Genomic DNA, 27,313 nt, shown 5'->3' on the forward strand with positions numbered 1-27,313 from the left:
AATGGTTTCAAGCTTTTTAGAACAATCTTTTCACAAATTTTCATTGGGACGGATGTTAGCGCAACAGGTCTAAGATCGTTATAACACTGTATATTTTGTCGTTTAGGGATTGGGATGATGCATGACGTTTTCCAAGATTCCGGCAAGGTTTGTGTTTCATAAATCAAGTTAAAAATATATACAAAAATATCTGCCAATTGGGTTGCGCATAATTTAAGAACTTTGGGTAGAATTTGGTCTGGTCCAGCTGATTTGGATGCTTTCAGACCTTTAAAGTGGCTGGTAACTTCATCCGCATTTGTCTTAAGGTCAAAACCACTTTCATCTGGTAAAGGCCAACCTACTTTTGATTAAGATCTGTTCATCAGAAAAATTATAGCGATCGAACCTATTAAAAAAAGTATTTAATTCATTAGCATATTGCTTAGTCAAATTCGACACAATTCCACTTCCTTGTGGGGATTTTGCAAATCCGCTCATTTGCCTCATTCCCCTCCAAACCTTACTCATATCATTACCTACAAAATTTTCTTTTATTTCACGTTTGTACTTTAGTTTACTTTTACGTATTACTCGTTTAAGTTCCTTTTGGATTTTATTTAGTTCATTTACATTACCTCGCTCGAAGGCCTGTCTCTTTTTCTTAATAACATCTGTCACCTCCCCATTTATCCATGGTTTACGGTTTCCGTAGATTTTAACTTTCCTTTTTGGTATTACATTTTCAGTACAAAAGTTAATATATGCACTAACCGCTTCCGTTACCTCGTCTGAGCCGTTTTTTCGTAAAAACACTCCAGTCCGTAGTTTCAAATTCGCATTTCAGCTGTTCTATTTCATTTTGAGTCCACTTCTTAACAGTAATTACCCTGGGTTTCTGCCGTTGTACTAATGGACGATACTTGGGTTGTAGTATAATTAAATTATGGTCAGATTTACCAAGTTTCGGCAATTTTCTTGATAAATATGCGTGTTTTACGTTTGAATAACATACGTCAAGGGTAACAGATTCCCGCGTGCTGCACTTCACATGTTGGTAATAGTAAACGCTACTCTTTTTTAGGGTACAATGATTAAAGACCCCTTCCCTGCAATTTTGGACGTTTTTTGGAAAATAATACATATATATCACTTTAAAAACATTAAACCATGTCATTCCTTGTCTTAAATGTACGTTTTATGGTAAATTATGATAAAAAGTGAGAAACAATGCACTACCTAAGTAGCTCGCGGCGATCGACCTCTCGTGGACGGTCTTAGGCCTAGCCTAGCTAGGCTTAGTTTTGTAGGCCTAGCTGGTAAACATCGGTAACGTACGAACATCGTACGCTAGCTATATACCTAGCCTGACGTTGTATAGTTGCTGCATTAATTGTCTTTCTATTTTTGCCAGAGTCCGTTTATACAAATTGGGGAAAACCCGGTATTTTCGCTGAAAAGTTAGGAGTCTTCCATTTGTTTTGGCCTCACGATCGATCGAAAAGTGGGCGAATTACAGGTGAAAAACAAAAATATCAATCCGCGCGCAATGCATTTTGGGATTTATAGCGGGCCGCTATAATTATTAGAATCGACTTATTTTTCACATTTTTAACCGTTTAAAGACGAAAAAAGTTATCGCAATAGGACCATATAGTATTATTTTTACATTAAATATAGTTTGTGATCTTAAATTAGATCTAAAAAACGTAGGGAAGGGGGCTTTAAAGTCTCCATTTATTACAATATATGCATCAGGGGAAGCCATTTCAATTTCCGCTATAACTGCGGTTAGTTCTCTTTGTGCTTCCTTGGCCAGATTTTTGTTTGGTATGTATACAACCACTAAAACAACATGTGAAAATTCCCTCGGTATGTAGAAAGGACGTATAGAGAGTACCATTATTTCAACGTTAGGCGAGCAGCTGTTTTTCTTTAGATGCACATTATTTGGGTGACAATACCTTTCGCTTATATATGCCATAACACCGCCTCCTCTATTTTTTCCAGATTCAACAGTTCTATCACCTCTGAATAATGTAAACCCATCAATCCTAAAATGTTCGTCATTTTTCTCTTCACTTAACCATGTTTCCGTAAAGGCCATCACACTAACGGATCTATATTCATGCAAATGCATATTTGCATTTAATTCATCCATTTTATTTACAATTGAACGTGCGTTTCCCATAATGATTGTAGGCAAATATGGTCTACATTTCCTAGCAGGGAACCGTTTTCTAACTCCACTGGCCCTACCTCTTTTTCGCCGTCTTATCTCGAAAGGTATGTCAGGCCATTTTCCAGCACCTGGGTATTCGATTTGGTTGCGTATGTCCTTCATTTCCATAGGCGTATAGCAAACAACCCTTGGCCTAGCTTGCGTCGGCTCATTGACGTTAAAAAACGGTCTAATCATGTTAACAATCACCACAAAAAGCGAAGAACAAACAATAGTCAACATTAATACACCGAAAATCCACAATAAAAATACAGAAAAAATCACTACACACATCCAAAAAGCAACAAAATCAGGACAAGTGAGCTTGGTCGTCCGCAGTGAGCAGCGCCCTTTATATTTCTTTTTGCATAGGTTGGCTGATGGTAACTGTACATCCATCAAAGATGCTTCATATCAATAAATATATATTACATAAAAATAAACCAGTTTTTAAGTGGAGAACCCAAAATAAATCTTCAAATTGTTTGACTGTTCAAAACATAGAGTTATATCCTTTTCACATTGCAAAATGTAATGTAACAACTTTATAATGTAAGAAGTTGTAACCAGGTTTGCATAGTGTGAACAGGATCTTGGGAGAAAAACACAAAGAGAGGCCTGTTTTTGTTCTGTGCGCACGTGTATTGCCCTGGTATTAAACTGACCAATCATAGTAATCAAATAGCGTGCAACTACTGTACGCTTTCCTCCCGATATTTCTCAGCATATGCGTGTATGAAAATGTGCAATAAATCAGGAGATTAAACACTGGTTACAAGTTATACAAATTTTGTATGCAGATATTAAAAGGGTATTAGACAAAACTGATACTCTGATACTATATACTGTACTAAACTATCCTGTGCAGCATGTAATCATGAAAGGAGCAATATTATCTGAGTGGGATATTTTTCCAAAATCAATCTTAGTACAATCCAGTTTTAGCTTTTTAATTAATGAGTATAGATAGTAGATTGCTATTCAGTAAAGGCATATAAAAATTAATCATTAATGATTCATTGTATTTCTTATTTTAAAGTAGTGTTTTTTTATTTTCTTTCATAAGGTAATGACGTTATCTCATCTTTAAATATGAGTTTGCCAACATTGTTAAACATTTCTGTATTTCTGCTATATTCTTCAACATTTCTGCTAAGCATACAAGCATCCGACAATGATGTGTTACTCGAATTTAAACCTCATGAAAATGAAGATCTGTACCATGTCAAAATCCATAATACAACAGGAGATATCTACATAGGAGCTTACAACTCACTGTACAGACTGTCAGAGGATTTTAGCATCATGGTTAATATTTCAACATGTTCATCAGATGACTGTGATAACATTAATAAAATATTAGAAATTGATTATGATTATGATAGATTGATCACGTGTGGAGGAGGAAACAATGGAAGATGTGAAGGAAGATCTCTTGTGGATTTGACTTTAGATGGAAGTGATGTATTTGATGGACTAGTGAGTGAATTGTCAGCAGTTGGAATCATTGCACCTGGTCTGTTGGATGATACCAAAAGAACTGTTTTATACATATCCTCTGGACATACATCTTTCGATCCAATAGAGTATTCCTACGAAATTATTAATACTCGCAGATTTCTAGAAACAAAATTAATATTTCAAACTCGTAACTTAGAATCTACTAGTTACACAGAATCTTATAAAAATAAACCTATACAATTTACAACAGCACTTAATTATGAAGGATATACTTACTTTGTTGCAGTTAGACCCAATGATACTGATTACTTTCATTCGCGACTAAGTCGTGTTTGTCAAGATAACTCATTTGATACACTATCTGAGATCTACATTCGCTGTGTAGTTAATAATGTTGATTACAACTTGGTACAAGACATGTATGTCGGCCCTGTAGGCACTGAGTTGGGCACCTCACTAGGCCTACAAGCTGGAGATAATGTTCTGTATGGAGTGTTTGCTAAAGGTGATGGAAGTGGAGTTGCAACTGGACAATCTGCAATGTGTATTTACAAGTGGAATGATATAGAAGATGCATTCTTCAAAGCATTAAACGGATGTATAAACGTTAATAATGATGTCCATACTCTAGACTATGCAGATGAAGCTGATTGTCCACAAGTATGATTATATTTATTTTCAAGCTTACATTATTTAGTCCTGCTATACTTAGTGTGGGTTATGCCATGTAGCAGCCTAGAATGGTAATAAAGTCCTTGTTTGACCAATACTTGTCCAATCTCCTTTCAAACACATGGACAGTTATGGCAATGCGTTCCAGATAGTGAATCATCAGTCATAACCACTCATTCTGATTTGAAACTGAAGTATTAGTTTATTATTCTGTATGAAGTCAAGTAATTTTACTGTAATAATATGTTTTCTTTGGTAATGAAGTCTTTCAGTTTTACTGCTGCTGATATTCAGTCATTGATGTGTCCACCAAATGATGGTAGGCAACTATACAGACGTTATTCACAAGGTATCTACACAGAAGCAGCAGTATCAGAGGCATTGCTAACAGTTAATGATAAAATACTAACATCAGTTACTACAGCAATTGAAGATAACCATACAATAGCATTCATAGGCACAGATAATGGACAACTTATTAAGGTTAGTATAAAATTAGTACTGTACGCGACAATGGTTTATATAAAAGCTAATATGAATTATCATTTTAGAAAAACCTTCACCTTCTCCAACTGGTGAAATTAGGACCTAAGATAAGGTACATGACATATTTGTCAGCATCCTTTAGTTACAGGTTGTTCTACTAAACTAGCATTATGTTACTAATTTTTGCTCGTTTTATCACTGCTTAAATGTAGAAATATGTTTGAATGTACTATGTCTTAAATTGATTAAATGTTATGTTTTCTTCCAATTTTTCAGGCCGAGTTAACCAACAAAACCTCATCTAGAGTGTATGAGACTGTCACCATAGATATAGGTCAAGAGGTCAGATCAGACACATTTATAGATGACACATCTAATTATATAATAGCACTCACAGCAACAAAGGTTAGTTTATTCTATAATATATGTCCTTTGTTGTACAAGAACGGAGATCATTATTTCAGCCATTGTCAGCCCACTGCAAGGCAAAGGCCTCTCCCAGCTAACCCTTTTGTTCCTATCATGTGCAGACTCTCATTCAGGATATGCGAGCAAATGCTGAATACAAAACATCTTGTTTTTGGTTTTTCTTGACCTTGTGTGCCTTTTTGGAGTCCATTCATTGTTGTTGGTTCTGGCGTGGTGTACTGTCCATCTCCATTTTTTTATTTTGATACTTGTCTGATGTCTTTAACCCTATAAGAAGGACTATAAGTAAAGTTTGTAGATAGATTCATCCAGCTAACAGCTACACTGGTTTACTACTATCCACGAACTTTAATTTATTCCACATAGGAACCAGATGAAATTGTTCACATAGATAAGGACTAGATTTTTTTAATTTAATGTAAACCCCTTCTTTTAACTGATGGTCTTACTAAAGCCATCCCTGTTAGACCATTGCTATAAAACAGTCTTAGCTAAGATGGCGTAAAGTAACAAATTGAGGGCATTTTACGCGTAGAACACCAAATAAGGTAATGTTCGTCACATTTGTTCAAATCGCAGTACGTACATTTCTACGCGAGAAAATCTATTCTAGGCCTATATAAGAATAAAATCACCGTTATTAATTTATTTAACACTTAAAATTACTTGTCTTTAATGATAAATAATATGTAAAAGCAACAAAAAGAGAGGTTTAAGGCTGTTAATATAAAGACTCCTTCGAGTAGGCTTTAATTTTAAAGACCGCTTAGAGGTTAGACCGCAGTATAGCAATGGTCTATAATAAAGACTACTTTGCTACGTCACGAATTATAGCCGGCTAAGCGCTAAGATCGGTTATAGACCGTTTATAGCAATCCTCCCCTGATTTCAAATTAATTTATAAAATAATTCTTACTAACTTTTACAATTACCATTCAATTGTATTCTAAGAAAATGTTAATGGTAAATTTGTGAACTGTTTAATTTGTATATTGTGTCTTAATGTTTCTTTTTTTTAATACAATTATCATATTAGTTGGTCAAGCTACAAGTAGCAAACTGCAGTCGGTTTATGACATGTGATGAGTGTATCAGACCAGGTAAACTAGATGCAGATCCTTATTGTGGATGGTGTACACTATACAAAAAGTAAATAGAGTTCTTTTTTTTTTTTTTTTCAATCCCCAAATTATTATTTTGGTTTTGACAAATTATTAGGAGATTTTTTTGTTTTTTAACTTTTTCAGATATTTTGCAAAATAATAAACTATGAAAATAAATGTTAGAAATTAGTTTACTGTCTAAAGGCTAAATTATTTCAGGCTTAATTATTTCTTCAATATTTTTTTTTAATACAAACAGTTTAAAACAAACCTTAATACAAATAAGAATTTAAATGTTCTTTAGTGCAGATAGCACTTACATTGTCTTTTTTTATTTTAGATGTACCAGATTTAAAGAATGCCAACAGTCTCCCTGGTTGCCAAGCAACAGTGCCCAATGCATAGAGATTAGAAGTGTTGAACCACCTTTTATTCCTCTAACTTATGAAAATATCCGCGTGAGTTGTGAAGAACAATTTATTAAATTTGTTTTCTAGGCTTGTAATATTTTTTAAATCAATGATTTTGCCATTAGCTGGAGAATTTTAGCACTACTAAGGCAGGGGTACTAGTACAAACTATATCTATATTATCGGCACATCTATAATAGGGTTCAAGCCACTCCTCGGCCATAATAATTCTGGACTCAAACTGGTTGGAGATCCAGTGTACATCTGGCTTGTGATGCGTCTTCACAAAGAGAATTATACAATTATTTAATAACAAGTTTTAATATGTATGCAACTCCAATAAACAGATAGCTTAAACGTTTTTCTTCATAGATTTCTCTAACTGTTGAGCAACTTCCTCCTTTAAACATCAACCAAACTTATAATTGTAAATTTGGTGACTTTCAATCATCTGCAATAAAAGATGGAGAAACATTGACTTGTTATTCACCGCCTTCATCACATGTGCCACAAATACCAACCAGCCAAGGTGAGTTAAACATTATACTAATATGCTTTACTTTCTGTTTTATTGTTCTTTATTTAATGTAACTGTAGCAGTGGCTGTACTAGTAGTATTTCACACATGGTATGCATTCTCCCCAGTAGGAGGTGTATACTATTAATAACTCATGAGGAAATAGGTTTTAGTACACACTATGGAGTACAGAAATCATGCACTCACTACTCTACATTCGCAACAAGGGGGATTTCCCCAAAGTGACCCTTGTTTCAACCTAATAATATCTTAAGCTCTGTCTACACTATCAAACTAGATTAACAAAACAAATATGGTAGTGATATGCCCAAATATGGTAGTGATATCACCTCATCATTTCTATATATGGGTACATCACATTTTTTGGGAGTAATTTGCACCAACTATTTAAACCTATCTGCCTCTCTTTTGTAGAGATTTGTGTATTTAATTTCAATTATTTTGTATTTACCCATGAAATGCATTTGAAATTAAGGCCTAGGCCTACACAGTAGCTAACCTTTAAATAATTTGTTTACAGCTTCTGTAGATGTTATTTTATCAGTTCACTCATCTGTAACTGATGTTGATTTTATTTCCACTGACTTCACATTCTTTGACTGCAGTGCCATTACTTCGTAAGTACTGATTGTTCTGACTGAATTTTTGTATAAGCATGTGTAATAAATAAACATTTAAAAATATTTCAAATTTTACTACTTTAACTATCAAATTTTTATTGTAAACACACATTTTCTAAAGATAATAACGAAATAAAAGGATCTGAAATTCAAGTGACATATTATTTTAAGGAAATGAACATATGTTTTTTTAGTTTCTGCTGTACCAGGTTGCAATGTACATAATGTGTTATAATCTCACAGTCATCTTTAAGTACATAAGGAAATCAAATACAATATTGATAATAATATTGTTGTAGTGGGACAGTTGTAATTGTGTATTACTGTACTGTACAAACATTTACAAAGCATACAAGATTGCTTCTTTCAAATTGATATTATATTGGGACCATGATAGAAAATATTGATAGCTGTGAGGGAATGAATAAACACTGTCAAATATTTAAAACCATAATGTGTCAACACTGAATCATCATTGTTTTTATACTTCCCTATTTGTAACCAGATAGATATTTTAACCAAATTAACCAATATATCTTCCTTTCAAGACAATCAACTCATCAGTTACGTGTTTATTATAGATTAAATAACACCTTTTTTATTTATCTTTGTTGTAATGTAATTTAAGTATTTTTTGAAAATTCAAATATTATCAATCAGACTCTTGTCTTGGGTTGGTCCAAAGTCTTCAGAGATCAGAACAAAATAAATATCTGGCTTTTTAAAAGCATGGCAATGTCTTAGAGCACACTAAGGTTTTCCCACAATTATCCAGAAGTTTTGGATTCTTAAGAACATTATGATTTTGACAGCTTAGTTTCTAATTTTTACTGAGAGGAAAGTTGACTGTATTTGCATGTCATAAATCATAAACTACTTGGTGTATAAAGTACATGAAGGAATTTAGTTTAGATTGTAAGAGAAAACTGTTTATAATTGAAAACATAACTATTGAGAGTGATACTCTCACTGTGTTAAAAACAGTTACTGTTAGTGTTTTGATAATTGAACTAGATTCAAAAGATTCATTTCATTTGATTATTATTATTGTATTAAGTTAAGTTATTATTTGTGTTATTTTGAGTAGATAGTAGTAAGCCTATTAAATGTATAGGTTGTAATGATGATTGCTTTCCTGAATGATCTTTAACCTTCACAGAACATTTAACAAGAAGTCGAAAAAGCATGTGGATGTGTCCAGTATAGGCTGACACTATAAAATTCCCTCAACCCGTAATAAATTCCACAGTATAATTGTATGCAATCTTGATAATCAACCATTTGACAGCTTTTGCTTGACTTGCCTGTGCAGTCAAGCATGCTTTAATGCCATTCATTCACATACTTAACTAATCAGGTTATTTTAATCAACCATACAAAATACAATGTTTGCTTTTACTGTTTCTTGGTATTAACTTGTCAGCCTCTGACTTGCTGTTACTGAAACCAGAACTGTAAAACCTTCTCTATTATGTCAGGTTTCTGTATTGTTACTGAATTGTACTTCAACAATAACTTTACCTAAATTTAGCCTATTATTTGTATATAACAAAAGGTTCTTTTGAATCAAAGGGAAGTTGGTGTGGGAAAATTGTGTTCTTTTATTCAATATAACAAACTCATAGTGCTCTATCAAATCTGAACTCAGTGAGTTACTGTATTTTGCTTTTAACAAGTACAGAACAGTCCTAAATGTATCCACTGATTCCATTGGTTAATAATTTCCAATTGTTTCCAATTAACAATATAATCTAAATAGTATACAGTAGAACCCCTGGGACACTATCAAGACCTAAACAAATCTCCTTATAAAAAAAAAACAAATATGCAAAAATGAATGAATTGGATTCATGAAATTGAGAAGAATTTAAACTTTAGCAATCCATGATGCATTTGCAATGGTCAGACCATTACCTCTACAATCAACAAATTACTGTATGCATTTGTGCTTAGAATTGTCAAATACAATGAAATAGATCAACTTATGTTAATTCAGTGATAGGAGTTGGCTGCAATGTTAAAACATAGTGCCCCTCGTTTTTGCATTAAAACAATTATGAAGTATATGATTTAATAATTATCTTTATTAGAATAACAACATCTTTATATCGGTGGCATGCGTGTCAGACGGTTATAAGATAACAATATTGTTTTGATTTTATTCTCAATACTGTAGCTGTTCTGAATGTGTTTCAAGTTTTACTTGTGATTGGTGTGTATACGACAACAAATGTACCCATAATGCATCAACATTGTGCACAGCAGACGACAAAATTATTTTGAATGGAAACGTAAGTAATTAAGAATTTTTCCTTTTTTGTTCTGTATAATCAAATGGAAGCTGAACTTCTATTGCTCAAATAAGCACTTTTTGAGACAACATGGTTAGGCTAATTGTTTTTGGAAGGGGTTGGTAAGGTGCGAATGGGTTGCTTAGTTTATAGAATGACACTTATGGGAATTATATTACGAGGTGGCTGATGCATGCCTTGTGTCCTTAGGCAAGATACTTTAATCTATGCAGATGGAACATTAGGTGCCAGATAAAGAACTTGTAAGAATAATGGTGTATTCTTTATATTGTAGTGATGTTTGTCGGTAATTTACAGTAGTTACCGCGGTTCGTATTAACACTAACAGTTTCCATTATATCCTCTACAGTTATCGGTGTGAAGAACAAACAGAAAATTATCTATGTAATTATTGCATCCAAAATGTTTAATTATGTTACTGTTACACTTATAAGCTATTGTTTAAATATGTAGCCAACATCACCACCAAATGGTTTTCAAGGTCAAGGGTCATGTCCACAAATTTATCAACCAAATGAGGAACTTATTCATGCAAATATAGAGAAAGAAGTCATAATACCAATTAAGAATTTACCAAATGCTACAAAGGTAAACATTTAAAGTTAATATTTTCATAAAGAAATTCATTATTATTTCTCCTTGATAATTTACACTGAAATAAACTGAACTTTTTGAGAGTTAATTCACTCTCCACAAATAGACTTTTCTTAACTCTTTGAGTTTTACTGAGTGGAGTTGTGGCATGGTGGTTATGATGATTGGCTATCAATCCAAAGTTCCTGGGTTCAAGTCCTGACATTTTTCAGAACTCCACTCCCAAGACTTAAGGCTTTGTTTATGTAGAGCATCTTGTGTATGTTTGTCTTGTGAACGGGATCCACCTTTAAGAAGGATAGTGAATGAGTTCGCTTAAGGTTATCCTTAGCAATTTACCTAAATTTATAAAACAAACAGTACAGTCATGGTAAGACTTGCACCGCATGATTTAAACTGACCAATAATGTTATTCCATTCAAAATGTTAATGGAAAAGAAGTTTACCCAGTGAAACATTATTGCGTGTGTTAGCAGGCAATTTGCACTTGAATTCTTTTATAAAACTTAATTGGTTTATAAAAAATATTCAAGAAACTTGATTGAAGCATAGTAGTGAGATGTGTGTGAGATGTTAGTCTACTGTAAGGTTCCAGAATTCAATTCCCACAAGAGATAGAGTATTACACAACATACACTTACCTAGATTATAAATTTTCATTTATAATCTGTTTATTGTAGGTCAACAGCTATGAATGTGAGTTGGAAATTGAAACACAAACCGTCAGGATTCCAGCAACAGTTGATGAATCTAACTCAAATATCACATGTTCACAATACACTGTAAGTATAGTAGCAACCAAGACATGTGAACAGATGGATTACATATACACATATCAAATAGCATTTAGTTACATTTTCAAATGAATGACAAAGATACTGTATAACATTAATATTGACACATTGTAGTACAACCATGGACCTATATTAATGGTACAACTTAAAGATGTATTGTCCCTTTGTCAAATTCCAAAAAAATAAAAAATAAAATATTTCGAAAAAAAGTGGGTCATTTTGAAGTATCATAATAGTTTTTTCACCAAAATTTAGTCGAAAAAAAAATCATTTAACTGAAATACAGACATTTTTTGGTTCAAAAAATAACTTTGACTTCCAGTCAAAGTTTTCGATCAAAACATATCTCATAATGCAACGCACTTATTTGGCTACTCTGTATGCATAATCATAAAACTTCCTCGCGATCTGTGTGAAAACACCTTCTCAACCGTGACGAGTTGTAAACAATCCTAATTAGCATCATGCATAATGTATAATCATGGTTTGAAATCTTTGTTTACTTTCGCTCGCGATGATTTTCCAGAAGAAATGTAATCAAGTTAATTTAGCTGTTAATTACGTAAAATTGTTGTTTTTGGCTCGAATTTTCGACTTAAAGTGAATAACTTTAATATTACTTTGATATGGCCAATTTAAATTTAGAATATTCTGACCTTCATTTTTTTGTGTTTCAAGGGACAATACATCTTTAACAAAACCACTTGTTATAGAGTGCTTGATAATTAATCTCAATAGTAACAATATGTAATTAAATTTTGCTAATTTTAAGTGGTTTATAAAGTTGTTTTCATTAATTTTCTATTCATAAATTGACTTTATAACTTTATAACTTTATAATACTGGTTTATTAAACTTATGCCTAAAAATGTGGAGATATTATTTTTAAACACCACAGCAAAAATTGATAGGGATATTATATTAAAATGAATGGATGTATCTAGCTTGTTACTTAATAATGATTTGCTACCCATACCATGTTAGTTGATTTATATCCACTTCCAAAAACTGTTTGTTTTTGGAAGGCTGTGTGGTATAATTTTCCTGTAATTGTCACATGATAATGAATAAATTTCATCGTGGCATTATGCCAAATGTTATTTGATATTCAAGTGTACTTTTAATGACTTTTTTTCATTTCTTTCTTTCTAGTATGACTACACCACTGATGACAAGCAGGAAGTAAACGCATATATTAAAGTATTTTGGAATGGGAATGTAGTTGACAATGCTTATCAAGGTTGGTTTCACCTGCTTGTTTACATTGATAAATATCATTAAATCAATTATTTACTTGGCATCATACATTTTGTTTTCATATTCACATATCTACCAAAAAATATAAAATAAAGAACAACAAATCATCTACTCACTGAGAAAACTATTGCTAGGGCAATTACCCCTAACAAAAGTTTGTATATTGATTGCGCATAATGCTAAATTTTGTGCTTCTTAAAAAATCGTTAAATCAGTGTGGTGCATGGTGGACAAAAATCAATCAAATTATGCACAAACATATTTTTATTTTGAGAATGCCATTTAACAACCACAAATCTGTCTCATTTATGCTACAAATTGGGGATAATTTATTCAAACAGTTAATAGGCCCTAATCAATAAAAAGAAACGTTTTAATATTGCCAGTTTTTTGTCAGAAAACTTTTTAAAAACCCAAAGAACATTATACAGTTATTAACAGCTTAAAAACAGTCAACTGAAAATCTTTAAGTTTGCCCAAACTGTCATATTCTTGAAAGTCTGGTTTTCCAAATAAATTTGACATAGAGTTTTGGTTACGTATAAACAGTATTCACCCCTTTAATTCAACTTTATTTCAGACAAACTGTCCACATGAAACATGTAAATACAATAAAAAATATTTGAACCTTTTAGCTGGTTATGATAGGTTCCCGGTTCAGAGACTGTGGTTTCAGCTGACAGACAATTAAGTGTTTATAACATAGTACATTGTTCTTTACTGAACAAATGGTTCAATCGATACAATCAATCAATCAATCAATCAATCAATTTATTTGGAAATTGCACCTTTACATCGGTGGCACACACAGTAAGTGGTGCATCCATATTAAACACAATTAACATAAAATGACGGATACGGATACTTAAGCTAATTTACAAAGTTAGAAGAAAAAAAAAAAAATTAAAAATTATTACTATATACTGTGGCAATATTTGTCTGACATGAGTTGATACATCATTTTACTTAAATATATTTATATAATGCATAAAGAGGAAGTAGTTACAAAAATAATTGTTGATGATGCTATTAAAATTATAATGATAGATAATATTGAAATGGTTTCTTATACAGTATAGTAATAACAATAATACATAATGATACAAAATGAAAAAAAACATTCACATAACGTCATAAGTTATTATGAAAGAAAAAATAAATAAAAAAATCTTAACTATACTATACTTTATTTCGTTATAAAGTAAATATATTTAATGTAAGGTATAGCATGTTAATCATTACATTTACAGTTATACATTAGTAGTACCAGACTGGTATTTAAATATTTAACATTTTGGTACGTGAAGCCCATGCTTGTTTTAAATAGCTTTTGCAAAACATGTCAAATATTTCATTTACTTTATTAACAATTGCTGGTTGCGTCCCAGTAGGAAGGCTAGTGTCACTTCCTAGTGTTAGTTTTAGTTTTAATACTGGGTTACCTAGTAGGAAGTGCAACCAGAATGTATAGAGATTACTATTATATAGGTTACGCTCAAGTTTACAATATTCCGTTAAGCGTAGATCATCAAAATATTTGCATTTGAACATAAAATGTATAATGTCTTCTTTATCATTTTTACATATAGGACATATACCATCATTATCTTCTTCCCATATAGATTTCTTAAGGTTAAGTGCAAGTGTATTTGATCTTGCCTTAAATTTAAGACTTGCCCCTAAGAAATCTAATTTATCTAAAAGATACGGCTCTATATATGGTGTGGATTTAAGTGTGACATAATTCATCAATGAAGTTTTCTTTCTGGCTTGGTCAAAAATTTGTATACCATCAATACTTTTAATTATATTTTTTGAAATGTTTACCCATTGATTGTTAGTATCTGTCGTTAATTTAAACCTGTGGCTCATTCCACACGAGTCTAGAGTATTTTGCATATGGTTGTACCATTTCCATTTAAATGTAGACGTATGACCAATGAATAGCATAGCACTAAACGCCAATTTGGGCCATCGACTCATATCCATCTTTACTAAACGATTTAAGAAATCGATTCGTTGCATGTCTTGAATAGTTGAAATAGACTTCCAACCTAGATCACCGTACAAAGCTTCCTTACAAGTTGTACGCGGTGCTTTGAGTATCGCCTTTGCCATTTGGGTTTGTAATTTTTCAAGATTTTGAATATCACTTATACCACCACAGACATATGTAGAGCACGCATAGTTAATTGAAGGAAGACCTAGAGTCTTCCACAACAAATCTCCATAAAACACTCTGTTATAATCATCTTGATCATTAATAATTGACTTTATATACGCTATAATTCTATATCCCTTCTTAATAACCTCTTCAATATGACAGTGATCGGAAAGAGATCTTGTAATATAGGATCCTAAATATTTGTAACTATTAACTTCTGAAATATGATGATCACTTAATGGCCATAATCTCTGTTTGTCTGTTCTTTTTCCAGTAATTAAAACATTGGATTTCTCATAGTTGAATTCTAATTTGTAGTCATTACTAAATTTTGTAGCTAGATCAAGCATTTCTTGTAACTCCCTTTCGTTGTTAGCTAGCAGAACAACATCATCTGCCCAGAATAGACCACTTAATTGAACATTACATATTTCTATGCCCATTTTATTTTCCCTTAGAAGTTTGGCAAATTCATTTATGTATATACAAAATAAAATAGGTGATAATGCACAACCTTGTTTAACACCTTCTTCAATTTCGAAATATTCTGTTTCGATTTCTCCAAATTTTACTTTACAGTGAACATTATTATAAATATTAAATAACATTTTCCATACATTTCCTTTAATACCAATATCCCATGCTGTGGTTAACAATTTGTCTCTCCATACAGTATCGAAGGCCTTTCGAAAATCAAGAAAAGCCATATATGTATTTTTACCTTCTGCCTGTCTGGTTGAGGCTATACATTTAAGTGTGAAAATATGATCATCACAGCGATGGTCTTTTCTGAATCCACCTTGGATTTCAGACAATATGTTGTTGCTTTCAAGAAACTTTGAGATATTATTAGATATAATACGCGTGAATACCTTGGACACACATGAGTTGAGAGTTATACCTCTATAATTGTTTAAGTCATTTTTTGGACCTTTCTTGTGAACCGGGATTATTATACCTTTGTTCCATTCATCAGGGATAGTTTGAAGTTCTAACAGGCGATTAAATAGTTGAGAGAGAGATTGGATTAGTTTATCTCCTCCAAATTTGAGAAGTTCATTAGGAATGGTATCGGTGCCAGGTGCTTTTTGATTTTTACATTGGCCTAACGCCCATTTAATATCTAACATAGAGATATATATATTGTAAAGCTGAGGGGAATTTTCATTCCCGATATTACATTCATCACTTTTATTTCTTAGAATGTTTATTTCTTCTTTTGTTTGTTTAATTGAATAATCGTGAGTACCTAAGTTACTTTGTCCTAATGTCTTCCAATATTGACATATTGTCTCTTTTATTTTACATTTATCTGTTGTTGTCTCATCAGAGTTAGGCAGTTTAATTGAAGTAGTTTCAACTTTTTTGCGGTTAGAACCTCGTAAGTTTGTCCAAAAATTCTTACTGCTTACTCCACCGTTTTCTGAAATTTGTGCGCTTTTATCAATGCGAACTTGCATTATTTTCTTATTGATTGCGTGTTTGACAACTTTCCTTTTATGTTGGTAATTTTGCCATAGCTCGTTGCCATGTACTGTGTTTTTATTACTCTTTACCCAATGTCGGTGTTCTTTACTGGCAGCTTTTCTATCTTTGATCAAACGATCAATGTTTGAGTCCCACCATCGTTTGTGTTTACATTTCTTATTTTTAAATCCTATTGTTTTATTTGCTGCTTGTAATAATTTTGATCGCCATGAGGACCATAGCATATTTGGGCAGTCAAATTCATTGGCGTTCCATTCTTCGAAGGTATCTTTTAGTTCTTCCTGGTAATTGAACCAGTCTTGATCCGGTAAAATATTCCAAATATTTGTGGGGTGTATATTCTTTTCCTTTTTTTTTAATTTACCAAAGCTTTGTTTAAAATTTGTTATTAATGTATTGTGATCACTGCCTAAATGAAAGCGGTGGTCTTCATCCACAATAAATGTTTCTACATATTCTATTAGGTTGTCTGAGGTTAACATATAATCAATAGTTGAGGATTGATTATTTCTCATCCACGTTGTCTTTCCGTGGCATAGTTTTGTACAGTTGAGAACTGTAAGTTCTGAATTTTCACAAAAATTAAGAAAACGTTTGCCATTGGTGTTAAGAACAGGGTCTCCATATGGGATTGCATTACCAATTCTGGCATTAAAGTCTCCCATAATTAACATGTGTGCATCTTTTTCATTTTCAATTTGTAAGATTTCTGATAGGAGTTGATTATATAATTCATCAGAGAGACAAGCATCAGTTCCTTCGACAGGAAAATAAGCTACTGCTAGATATATAATATTATTGTTTAACTTAACCTTTATCCATAGTCTTTCATAATCATCGTGCAGGTCGAAATAATTATCATCCATGATTGTAATCGCCTCCGATATTAGAAAACCGATACCACCCCCATTTTTAGATTTTCTATTTTTGCCAATCCATTTATATCTGTTAATATCAATTGTTTTATCATTTTGTAGAAATGTTTCGGCTAAACCTAATATTTGGACACTATTGTCTTTTAAGAAATGATCTATCTCATAGATCTTAGATTTAACTCTGTTTACGTTATTAAATGCAATCTTAATGTTAGAACATTCATTATTCTTATTATTACGACTTTTCTTTTTACCACGTCTATGTCTTTTTCTTGATTTAACTTTTTCATTACTTTGGTTTATAACAAAACTTTCTCTTGAGATATTACACTTATGTTCATTGTTATATTCATTACTAAGCATCAAATACCTGTTTTGTTGTTGACTTGTCCAGTCGATACTACCGGTTAAGGAATGTCCCTTATAACCGGCTCTTTCATCATGGCCATGTTCCTAGCATTCGGATGGGCAAGATACCGACTTATGGCCTAACAAACCACATGAGTAACACTTAATATGTTGACCATGTCTACAGTTCTTTTTGACATGATTGTGTTCACCACAGAAGTGACATCCGGCGCGTTGATTTTGTCTGTTGTTAGACTGTTTAACTTTTAAACAGGAAGTTTAACAACAACTTACTTTACTAAGTATTGACTCAACACCACATTGTTCAAACAACAGGGTGATATAATCTTTAGATTACAGTCAATTTGTTTGTATACTATAAACCCCTACTTTATGCCCTTGATTGTTCTGGTGTCACTGTGCAAACAATATTATATCCTATTTTATGGTGTCAAACTGTATTTTTGTTAGCATAATTATTAATTACAGTTTTTAGTTTATCCTTAAATGTTATCATGACATATTTCTTGGCATAGTACATACATATTATTAATATTATCTACTCTCATCCAACCAGGCTTTGAGACGTGTTTTCAAAACCTGGTGAATAAAACCAATTGAATAGACATCATTTGTCAGTTAGCATACAGCCATTTTACACATGCAAACGCTCTCAAAATATGATAAAAATATGTATCATTGTTTTCGGCATTTTAATATTCAAAAACAAAGTCACAAAGTCATAACTCATAGTGACACCTTGGTAATATGCTAATGATTATGATATTTTATCAGTTAATGCTTCATTTTTACATTAATTTCTCTATTTTTATTTACCAGTCACATTGTACAAGTGTAGTGTTCAACGTCCAGACTGCAGTCGATGCTATTCAATGAACACCACTAGGTCTGCACTTGATTGTGTCTGGTGTACTGGAGACCAATGTTCCTACAGTCCATTCTGTTCATCAATAGTGAATGAATGTCCATCACCTGTTATTATTCAGGTAATTGGAATCAATTTATCTTCCTTCAAAATCCAGCACCCTAGCCTAACTTAAATTTGTTTGAAATGTTGTTTGCTAGTCGCCCTCTATTACTCTTTCATAGTGTGTAATTTACATTACAGTATATATTGGTGGCAGAAAACATTTAGTCTGAAAATTAGGGGATAGGTCAACTAAAGAGTATAAAATGATATTTGAGGAAATTGGTTTTTTTTATGATTACACCAGTCATGTTTGGTTTTTTTTAAATACAGTATCCATCATGCTTTTATGTTAATTGTTATTTTCAGACTCTTCCTATCTCAGTTGCTACAGTAACTACTCAACCTGAACCTGATTTTACAGAGGTCATTGAACTGTTCGGAACTGATTTTGGAAAGATGATGTCCGATATTGACAACATTATGATAGATAACAAAGAATGTGTAATAGTTGCTGATGGATTTAACATAGCTTTACAAAGGTATTTTGAAATTTAATTTTACATTAATTATGCAGCACTAAGTCTGTACCTGTTTCTGGTGGGATCCTTCTTGCTCTACATAAGCCAAGTTTCACACAGGACCAACATCTCATCCGTAAGATAGTGCGCTATATTCATGTAATCCAACCCGTAAGTTAAAACACAGAGAGATGGCGATTGAACCATGAAACAAACCTATGGTATTTCATGGTTCAGTGCACAACACAGTTAATACCCTCAGTTTAACCGAATATGCCTCCCTCTGTGTGTATTGTGATAATGTGTGTATGGACAACAAGTAAATATATTATGATTGCTACTGTATGTATTCAGTTTTTACTGATTTAATGCAAAACAGATCATAATATAAGTAGTCGATACCCATCCTACAGACAGGTATCTTTGACAACTCTGCTACCATGTTAAGATGCCTCAGATTTGTCTCATCTTTATACAAACATTTTCTAAAAACACTTTTATGGAAAACCACCATTCTAACATGAGATGAAGTACAAAGCACTTCTGTAACTTATCACACATAATCTATAAACTATTTGATTGGTTCGTTTATTAAGTATCATGTGCCATGCATTATTCCGATCCATCCTCACAATTGGGGGTAAAATTGCATGTTATGTTTTTTATTATAATTATTTTTGTGGTGTATATACTAAGTAAAAGGGAAATTGTATGATTTACTATACACAGTGTGAAATGTAAAGCTCCTGTGTTTGATAGTGTCTCTCAACGTGAAGTCATCATAACTGTTCAAGGAAAGACAAGTGCACCTATAGTCATACTCTATCAGGTATATTTTTTCACTCAAGTTTCACAATTGTTTTAATCTTGCCTTGATGTAGAAGAGTCAACCTTAAGAAATAGTTTTATATTATTACTTTTACTATTATTACTAAGTTATTTAAATTTTTTTATTTTGTTCTACAGTAATCATGTATCGTTGTTGTACACTTGTGGTATTCATGATATTAAAATGACACTAGAACCAGCGAAGAGTGAAGTTACTTTCACTCTTTTCTTCTACTTTCACTCCTGCTAGTACAAGATAAGAGTGAAATTAATGTAATTTCACTCTTTTCTTCTACTTTCACTCCTGTTAGTAAAAGAGAAGGATATTAACAATTTTATTTTTATGTTTGTATAAAAACATTTGTTTATTTGAAATATTAAAAACAATTATTAATAATATAGTAATACCTGTGTTTTATAAAATATATATTTAATAAAGTAAACATTTTTATTTTTTTTTTCATTTTAGAATCCAATTATATCTGAGGTTAGTCCAAGTTTTGGCATACAAGCTGGTGGAACTTCACTAACATTCAGTGGATCTAATCTGAACACTGGGAATGACATAACGGTATCTATTGATGGAAGTGAATGTTATGTTACAAGGTATGAAATAACATTTTGTACATTCATTATCGTCTAGTCTAATGATCTTAAAGGAAAGGAACACCCTAATATCTTACCTAACTATTATAAAAGTAACCCTACCAACTTAATATTCAGAACAATTTATGTTTAAATCGGATTTGTAGTTTTCTAGTAAACAGGATTTTAAAGCTGTTTTCAATACATTTGAAAATCGCCATCTTGTGCTCGTGACAGCCTGTTTGTGACGTCAGATACGGCCGACGAAAATTTTAAGATTCGCGGTTGCATTCGGCGCTTCTATTGGCTAAGCAAATCCGCTAATATGATTGGCTAATAACGCGACATGCGGTCATGCAGGACGGCGATGACACGGTATGAGCATGCGCTGACTTGGTAAACAAACCTTCGATCGATCTTTTCTTCTGCAAGCCAATTCGTAAATCTTTCAGCTATTGTTAATCTATTGTTACTTTTATTGCCTAGCTGTTTCAAACGGGATTTGGTAGGGGAATTAACTGGCAAACCTTCCAAACGGAGGCTGTTGGTTGACGATGCAGTGTCTACTTTATTTTCGTTTAACACGAGTTCTAGGCCTAGTAAGGCATACAGTACAGATACACTGGCCGCAAGTACACCATTCTTCGACGGCTTGTTATGCTTGAGAATGTTCTTCTTCTCTTCTTTTTTCCTCATCAGCACGACGCAAAACTAACTCTCTTTCTGTATATTCTGGTTCCAAATTTTCTGAATTATAAAAACTCCAAGCCATATTCCGAAAATATTAGGTATGTTAGGCTATTTAATTGATTTTATTTATGGTTATATCCCGCACTTCCATATTGAAATACTGTACTAAGACGATGGACGCTTGGATTTGCTTGAATGCGTCCACCTAATCTGACGTCACATAATTGCTCTTAACCTGTCAAAATGGCGCTGTTCAATTTCCGATATGTTGTCGTTTAAAAGTCTATTTTTTAACTAAATTGCTTACTATTGTACCTTGAACCATTGTAATCATGTTTTTATTATATTTATCTATAAGCACAGTGGCACATTTAGCCCAGGGTGTTCCTTTCCTTTAATGAAGCTGCAGGTTGTGTTACAAAATAAATCGTAATTGTATATAGATTGACATGTAAATGATTACCTCTACCAAGGTGGTTATTTTTTGTCTGCAATTTATTTGTTCGTGTGTTTGTCTCTGTTAGCGGGATAATGTCAAAACTAAAAGACAGATCTTTACCAAATTTAAACCACAGATAGATATATTGTCACGGAAAACTCCATTAAATTTAATTAGCTTACTAATTTTAGGGCATACTTTAAAAAAACGGATCTTTACAAAATTCTAACAACTGTTGTTTCATTTTACAGTATCAATGAAAACCAGATAATGTGTACAACATCAAATTATACAACATCTGGAGCTGAAGTTGCAGTAACAGTTACATTTGGAAATGCTGTTAGAGATGGTCCTACATTTAATTACACTACAAATCCCACAGTGACTGATTTCCAACCTAATAAAGGCATTCAAGCGTAAGAAAAATTTTCTTAATATAATAATAATGTTCAATTTTATATAGAGCAATACAGGGCACCTCTAAGCGCTGAACAATGTTATAAAGGAGCAAAAGCTTAATAATGAAAATGCAAAAAAAAAATGTAAGATTTGAGGAGTTGTTTGAATATGGCAAGCGCCTTTCCTGATTCAGTTTGATAAGAACAGCAGCTGAACAGGAACAGGCATGTTGTCAATAATATTTTGTTGGCGGCGCTGTAGGTATAGGCATGAGTAAAACATCTGATGATGACCTCAGTGTCTGTTTTGGCTTGTATGAAGAAATTATTGGCCTTTAAGAATTGGAAGTAAAATCAATTGACTTCTTCATTCGTAAAGCATCATAGTCCAAGTAATGATGTTGTTTAAAATGCTTATTATTGCAGAGGTGGGCAAAACATCAGAGTGACCGGAACAAATTTCCAATATGTACAGAGAGCAACGATGTTGTTAAATAGCGTATCAGCTGAAAATGTAAGATTTAGATACAATATTTACATTTCTAATTCAATCAATTTCAATAGAAAGAGAGGTTTTCATTAAATGACAATGCTTACATCCATATCTTTCATCCATATGAATATATCCATAATCCATATCCATAACATCTGAGTGGTTTAAAGCTTGGTAGCAAGGATGTAGACCCAACGCAAGCAAGTTGACCAATGAAAAGTAACAGTTGGGATAATCAATCACTTGTGATTGGTCAAATCACTTATGTTACATGCGTCCTTGTGTTGCATCTCTAGTAGGAACCATGCATAGGCCCTTCTCTGATGTTATTATACTCAATGCTCAGTACATTAAAGCATCTGCAAGAGCATCTGATTATCAAGTAAAGATAATTTTAAGGTCGTGTAGTGGAATTGTTTTGTCAGATTTAAGCAAAGAATATGACTTTATGAACATTCATTATTTATTTTTAAAATTCTTTGTAAATTGTTCTATAATGTACATAATAAATAAAGAAATGATTTGGTGGTTTTTCAGAACTGTATTATTCTGTCAAATGAGGAGATGGATTGTGAAAGTCCACCAGCTGATCTCTCCACATCAGGTCATCGTAGCAGACGACAGGCAGACCAGACAGTTTTACCTTTGACCTTTTCATTTGATGGTTTTGTTCCTACATTGAATGGTGATTTTGGATTTTCAGTTTACACTAATCCAACATATTATCCTTTTGGCAATAATATGTCTTTTTATGGCGAGAATGTGGTAGATGGAATATACAGATATGACAAAGATATTGATGAATTTATGAAGTTGATGGTAAATATATAGTTTTATTTCTTCAGCAGTATATTGCGTTTGAGTCAAATCGACTTAACACAATGGAAGGATGTAATTGACAACGCAAGTAATTTGACTATTATGCATGGTTGATCCATCGATTGTGTCATGAATAGTCAATCTACTTGTGTAGTGATTAAATCATTTGATGCGTGCTAGTTGGAACCAAACTTAGTTCTATTGCTGCACAAACTATTTACACAAATCTCATAATTTTTATAATTATTGAATTTAGTTAGTTAATTTTTGTTCATTGTAAAGTGTATTATTGAGTTACATATATGTTAAAATTTTAAAAAGAACTTTTCAAATCCTTATTGAATCAGTAATTTACTGATTGTGATTATTTATTAGTAATTTAACAAATGCTTTTGTACATTAGGGTTCTGACATCAACCTTGCAAGTGATGTTGAGGATGTTGAAGTCTTCATTGGAAGTGTCAAATGCACTGTAAATTCAATATCACGTACAGTAGTGCTTGTTGAAGTACCAGACAAGGAACCTAGTCCAGTAGATGGTGAAGATCATCCTATTGTTAAGGTACGTGTATTGCAAATGTTTGTGGTCACCAGATCACAAGAATCATTATTACTCATTTTAAAAGCAACCTCTTAGACAGCATGGTACAGAAAATTTATAAGTACTGATTCAGTACAACTTTATAATATTATTATATAGAATTTCTTAGTGAAGTTCAATTAAAAGCCAACTGAGGTAACCTCTCGTTTAAAAGTAAAATACTCTGCTTCTGATTTTGCCAAATGTTCTGCAATTGACATTATCTTTTATCACAAAATAATGGCTTTTATAACACCTCTATGATTGTATTCTTGGTACCCGTTAAATGGGAGCAGTCAATCTTTCAACTTATTAAATATTCTCACAATTCAACTCATAAACATTCATTATGTGTATAATATTCTATTATGAATTTATGTTTTTAAATGCTTTTTAACATTTTTTTATTGTTTTTTTTAAACTACTGGTAAATATCAAAGTTCAAGATATTATTTTACAAAAAACAAAATAATGGCGTATAGGATTATAATTCAATTGTTTTCATTTCAGATTCAACATGGTAACATTAATGTGACGTTTGGACCCATTGAATATTCTTCAAACATTCAAGTAGAAATAATTATTGTATGTTCAGTAATAGGGGTTGTAATACTTCTCTTCTTTATCATTCTTCTGATTCATAGAAGAAGGATTAAACAATATGATAAAGAAAACAAAAAAGTTTATGTTGAAATGGAAAGAATTCAGGAAGAAGTGCAGGAAGAAGCTCAATCAGGTGATCAATTAAATCAGTCAAGCATAACATGACCTTATTTGGGCATAACACTGACCAAATTGCAGGTTACCATTATAATTTAATTTACCATAAATTAGTACTTTAAACTGGTAAATTGTCATTCATTCTCATAAGTATGTCCCAATATTTCAATTATGTACACAAAACTCCCATCTTTGTTTTATTGCCAAAGTACTCAGCATTCTATTGTGTGTCTTTAGTGGATGAAACTTACTGGCCAGAATATACAATCTTTACAACTGCCTCTTACTACATGTATACCTGGCTGTACTATACAATCCTTAGGCCAATAATTCCATTTGTGCCGTGACACTACTCCCAAACCCAACCCTGCCTGGTTTGATGGTCTTAACCAACTTAACAGTTGCAAATTGTAAGCAATAATGACTTCCTATAGCTTTGTCATGCAACCTCAGTAAAAAAGAGTATTTTTCTCAAATTTTGTATAATTATAAACAAAAACATTTTTTTTCAATGTTTTTTTCTATTTCAACTGTTAATACATTATTTTATCTCACTATTTTATGTATACTTAAAATTACCTTGTTGATATTAATCAATTTTCCTTCACATATTAATTGAAAATCATAGAGAAAATACCTGAACATAATCATATTGAATGAAGTATAGAAATGGGAATATTTTGTAAAGAACATTATAACCTAGTGTAGAATATTTGGTTAAATACTTAGTAAACACAAACTTATCATTTTTATTTATTTTTGTAATAGCATTCGCTGATTTAACCGTTTACTTGACTGATTTGACGGCAGATGATTTTCAAGGGATTGTAATGCCTTTTGTTACTCGTAAACAATATGTCTGTAACATGATGTTCAATGGCTTTGAACATATTCCAGATTCACAAAACAAAGTAAGTTTGTTTGTTTATTGATTTCTCCACTTATATTATATCATATCACAGGTTTTGTCTCTTTAAAATTGCTAGTGTGCTACACATTGTACTCCTCAGCACATTTAGTGTGCTGTAGGTTTGCTGTTTTTCATGTGTAGAAGTTCACCAAATGTTAACATGCATTAAATGGCAAATCTCCAAGGCATATTTTGGAGTGTATTGGGCAAGCACTCCCACGCCTGATATTATGAAGTGATAATTAGAAACAACAACCATGAACGAAAATAAACAGTCAACTATTCCTTATTCAGTTGTATTGTAACACTAATTATTACTCCATGGTCATATGCCATAAATTTGTTGTCCTAGAATCTAAGGTTGTGTTCAGACTCACAGCGTTAGGTTATTTATCTAAGGTAATCTGTGGCCTTAAAAGTCCTGGTGTTCAGACACAACGATCAACATTCCAATATCTTGCATTTAAACACTCTGATCATCGGGTCTAAGCAGATAGAACTATGTACTATACATGACAAATGCATGAAAGTTTACATAGTAAATTTTTTGTTATTTTTGTTTATATATGTTACCTTCAAATATATTCTAATTCAAAATAATTTCAAACATAATTATTATGCAGACAATTGTTTGATTTATTTAATTTAATGAAAATATCATATAGCTGATGCCACCCTGATGTTTTCTAATTTTGAAAACCTTAAAATATATTTGAAATTCAGCTATTTTGGTGTGGTAAATGTAGTGTACAGGTATGCTAGCCTGCTAATTGGGGTCGTGCCTTTTCATCGGTTAATGTTAAAATTACTGATGCATCACTGGATTAGCGTTATTAAAGGCATAACACTTGCTAAAGCTACTCCGCCGCCTTTTCAGACACACAATTATGTACGCCGCTTACATAATGCTACTTTAGCGCCGTGAGTCTGAACATACCCTAAATTAACACTTCCCTGTATTGACGTTTGCACTGGACAACTATTCAACATTCCCTGCCTTGCTCAATTTTGTTGCCATTTTACAGTGTAAAACTGTAAAACAGAATAATACATGTAGTGTTATATTACCACAAGTAGTTCAATCAAATTAATAATATGAAATAAATATTTGTGTACTGTAGTAATTAATTCTTTTCTAATAATTTACTTGTAGGATAGTGAAAACATTACAAAACGTTTACAACAACTTTCAGAGCTTCTTCTTAACAAGAGTTTCTTGTTAACCTTCATCAAAATGTTGGACAGCAATTCAAAAGTTACTGTTAAAGAAAAGTAAGTCATTTTTTACCCCTAATATACTGCATATTTCAGTTATTCGTGAGCCATCTTTATGCACGTTTTGAAGGGCCTTTAGTAATACTGTTCCAAATTCCAAAAATGAACATAAATCTTACAAATATTCTATCAAGATGAAGGCAAATATTAATATTGACACAATCTAGCCAGTACTAGAAAATAGTGACTCAAATTGAATTTACAAACCGAAATTATAAGACTTAAAGTATACATAAACTCAAAAAAAAAACTTTGCCTTAATTAGGATATCTCCTGATATAGTGGTTAGCCGTAGTGTTAAAACACATTACCTTTTGTCTGTTTCACAAGATAGTGTCCATTGATCATTGGCCATAATGTTGAAACAATCTTTCCC

The 27,313-nt window shown here is 32.2% G+C and overlaps 1 protein-coding gene across 1 annotated transcript in view; it reads left to right on the plus strand.

Moving 5' to 3' along the window:
• The first annotated feature begins 3,952 nt into the window (after positions 1 to 3,952).
• Positions 3,953 to 27,313, plus strand: part of LOC144856409 (plexin-B-like) — a 33,219-nt gene continuing 9,858 nt past the window's right edge. The window contains exons 1-22 of the mRNA XM_078714411.1: positions 3,953 to 4,321; positions 4,598 to 4,816; positions 5,096 to 5,224; positions 6,285 to 6,397; positions 6,692 to 6,809; positions 7,134 to 7,290; positions 7,820 to 7,916; positions 10,096 to 10,210; positions 10,685 to 10,819; positions 11,506 to 11,607; positions 12,772 to 12,859; positions 18,592 to 18,758; positions 19,049 to 19,221; positions 19,930 to 20,029; positions 20,498 to 20,634; positions 21,994 to 22,158; positions 22,567 to 22,654; positions 23,171 to 23,452; positions 23,856 to 24,014; positions 24,543 to 24,768; positions 25,521 to 25,663; positions 26,816 to 26,934. Of these exons, the coding sequence (XP_078570537.1) occupies positions 4,079 to 4,321; positions 4,598 to 4,816; positions 5,096 to 5,224; positions 6,285 to 6,397; positions 6,692 to 6,809; positions 7,134 to 7,290; positions 7,820 to 7,916; positions 10,096 to 10,210; positions 10,685 to 10,819; positions 11,506 to 11,607; positions 12,772 to 12,859; positions 18,592 to 18,758; positions 19,049 to 19,221; positions 19,930 to 20,029; positions 20,498 to 20,634; positions 21,994 to 22,158; positions 22,567 to 22,654; positions 23,171 to 23,452; positions 23,856 to 24,014; positions 24,543 to 24,768; positions 25,521 to 25,663; positions 26,816 to 26,934 (3,275 nt within the window). The 5' untranslated portion in view covers positions 3,953 to 4,078. The remainder of the gene's footprint in view (positions 4,322 to 4,597; positions 4,817 to 5,095; positions 5,225 to 6,284; positions 6,398 to 6,691; positions 6,810 to 7,133; positions 7,291 to 7,819; positions 7,917 to 10,095; positions 10,211 to 10,684; positions 10,820 to 11,505; positions 11,608 to 12,771; positions 12,860 to 18,591; positions 18,759 to 19,048; positions 19,222 to 19,929; positions 20,030 to 20,497; positions 20,635 to 21,993; positions 22,159 to 22,566; positions 22,655 to 23,170; positions 23,453 to 23,855; positions 24,015 to 24,542; positions 24,769 to 25,520; positions 25,664 to 26,815; positions 26,935 to 27,313) is intronic.

This window comes from Antedon bifida, chromosome 11 (assembly GCF_963402885.1).
Source record: "Antedon bifida chromosome 11, ecAntBifi1.1, whole genome shotgun sequence".
NCBI lineage: Eukaryota > Metazoa > Echinodermata > Crinoidea > Comatulida > Antedonidae > Antedon > Antedon bifida.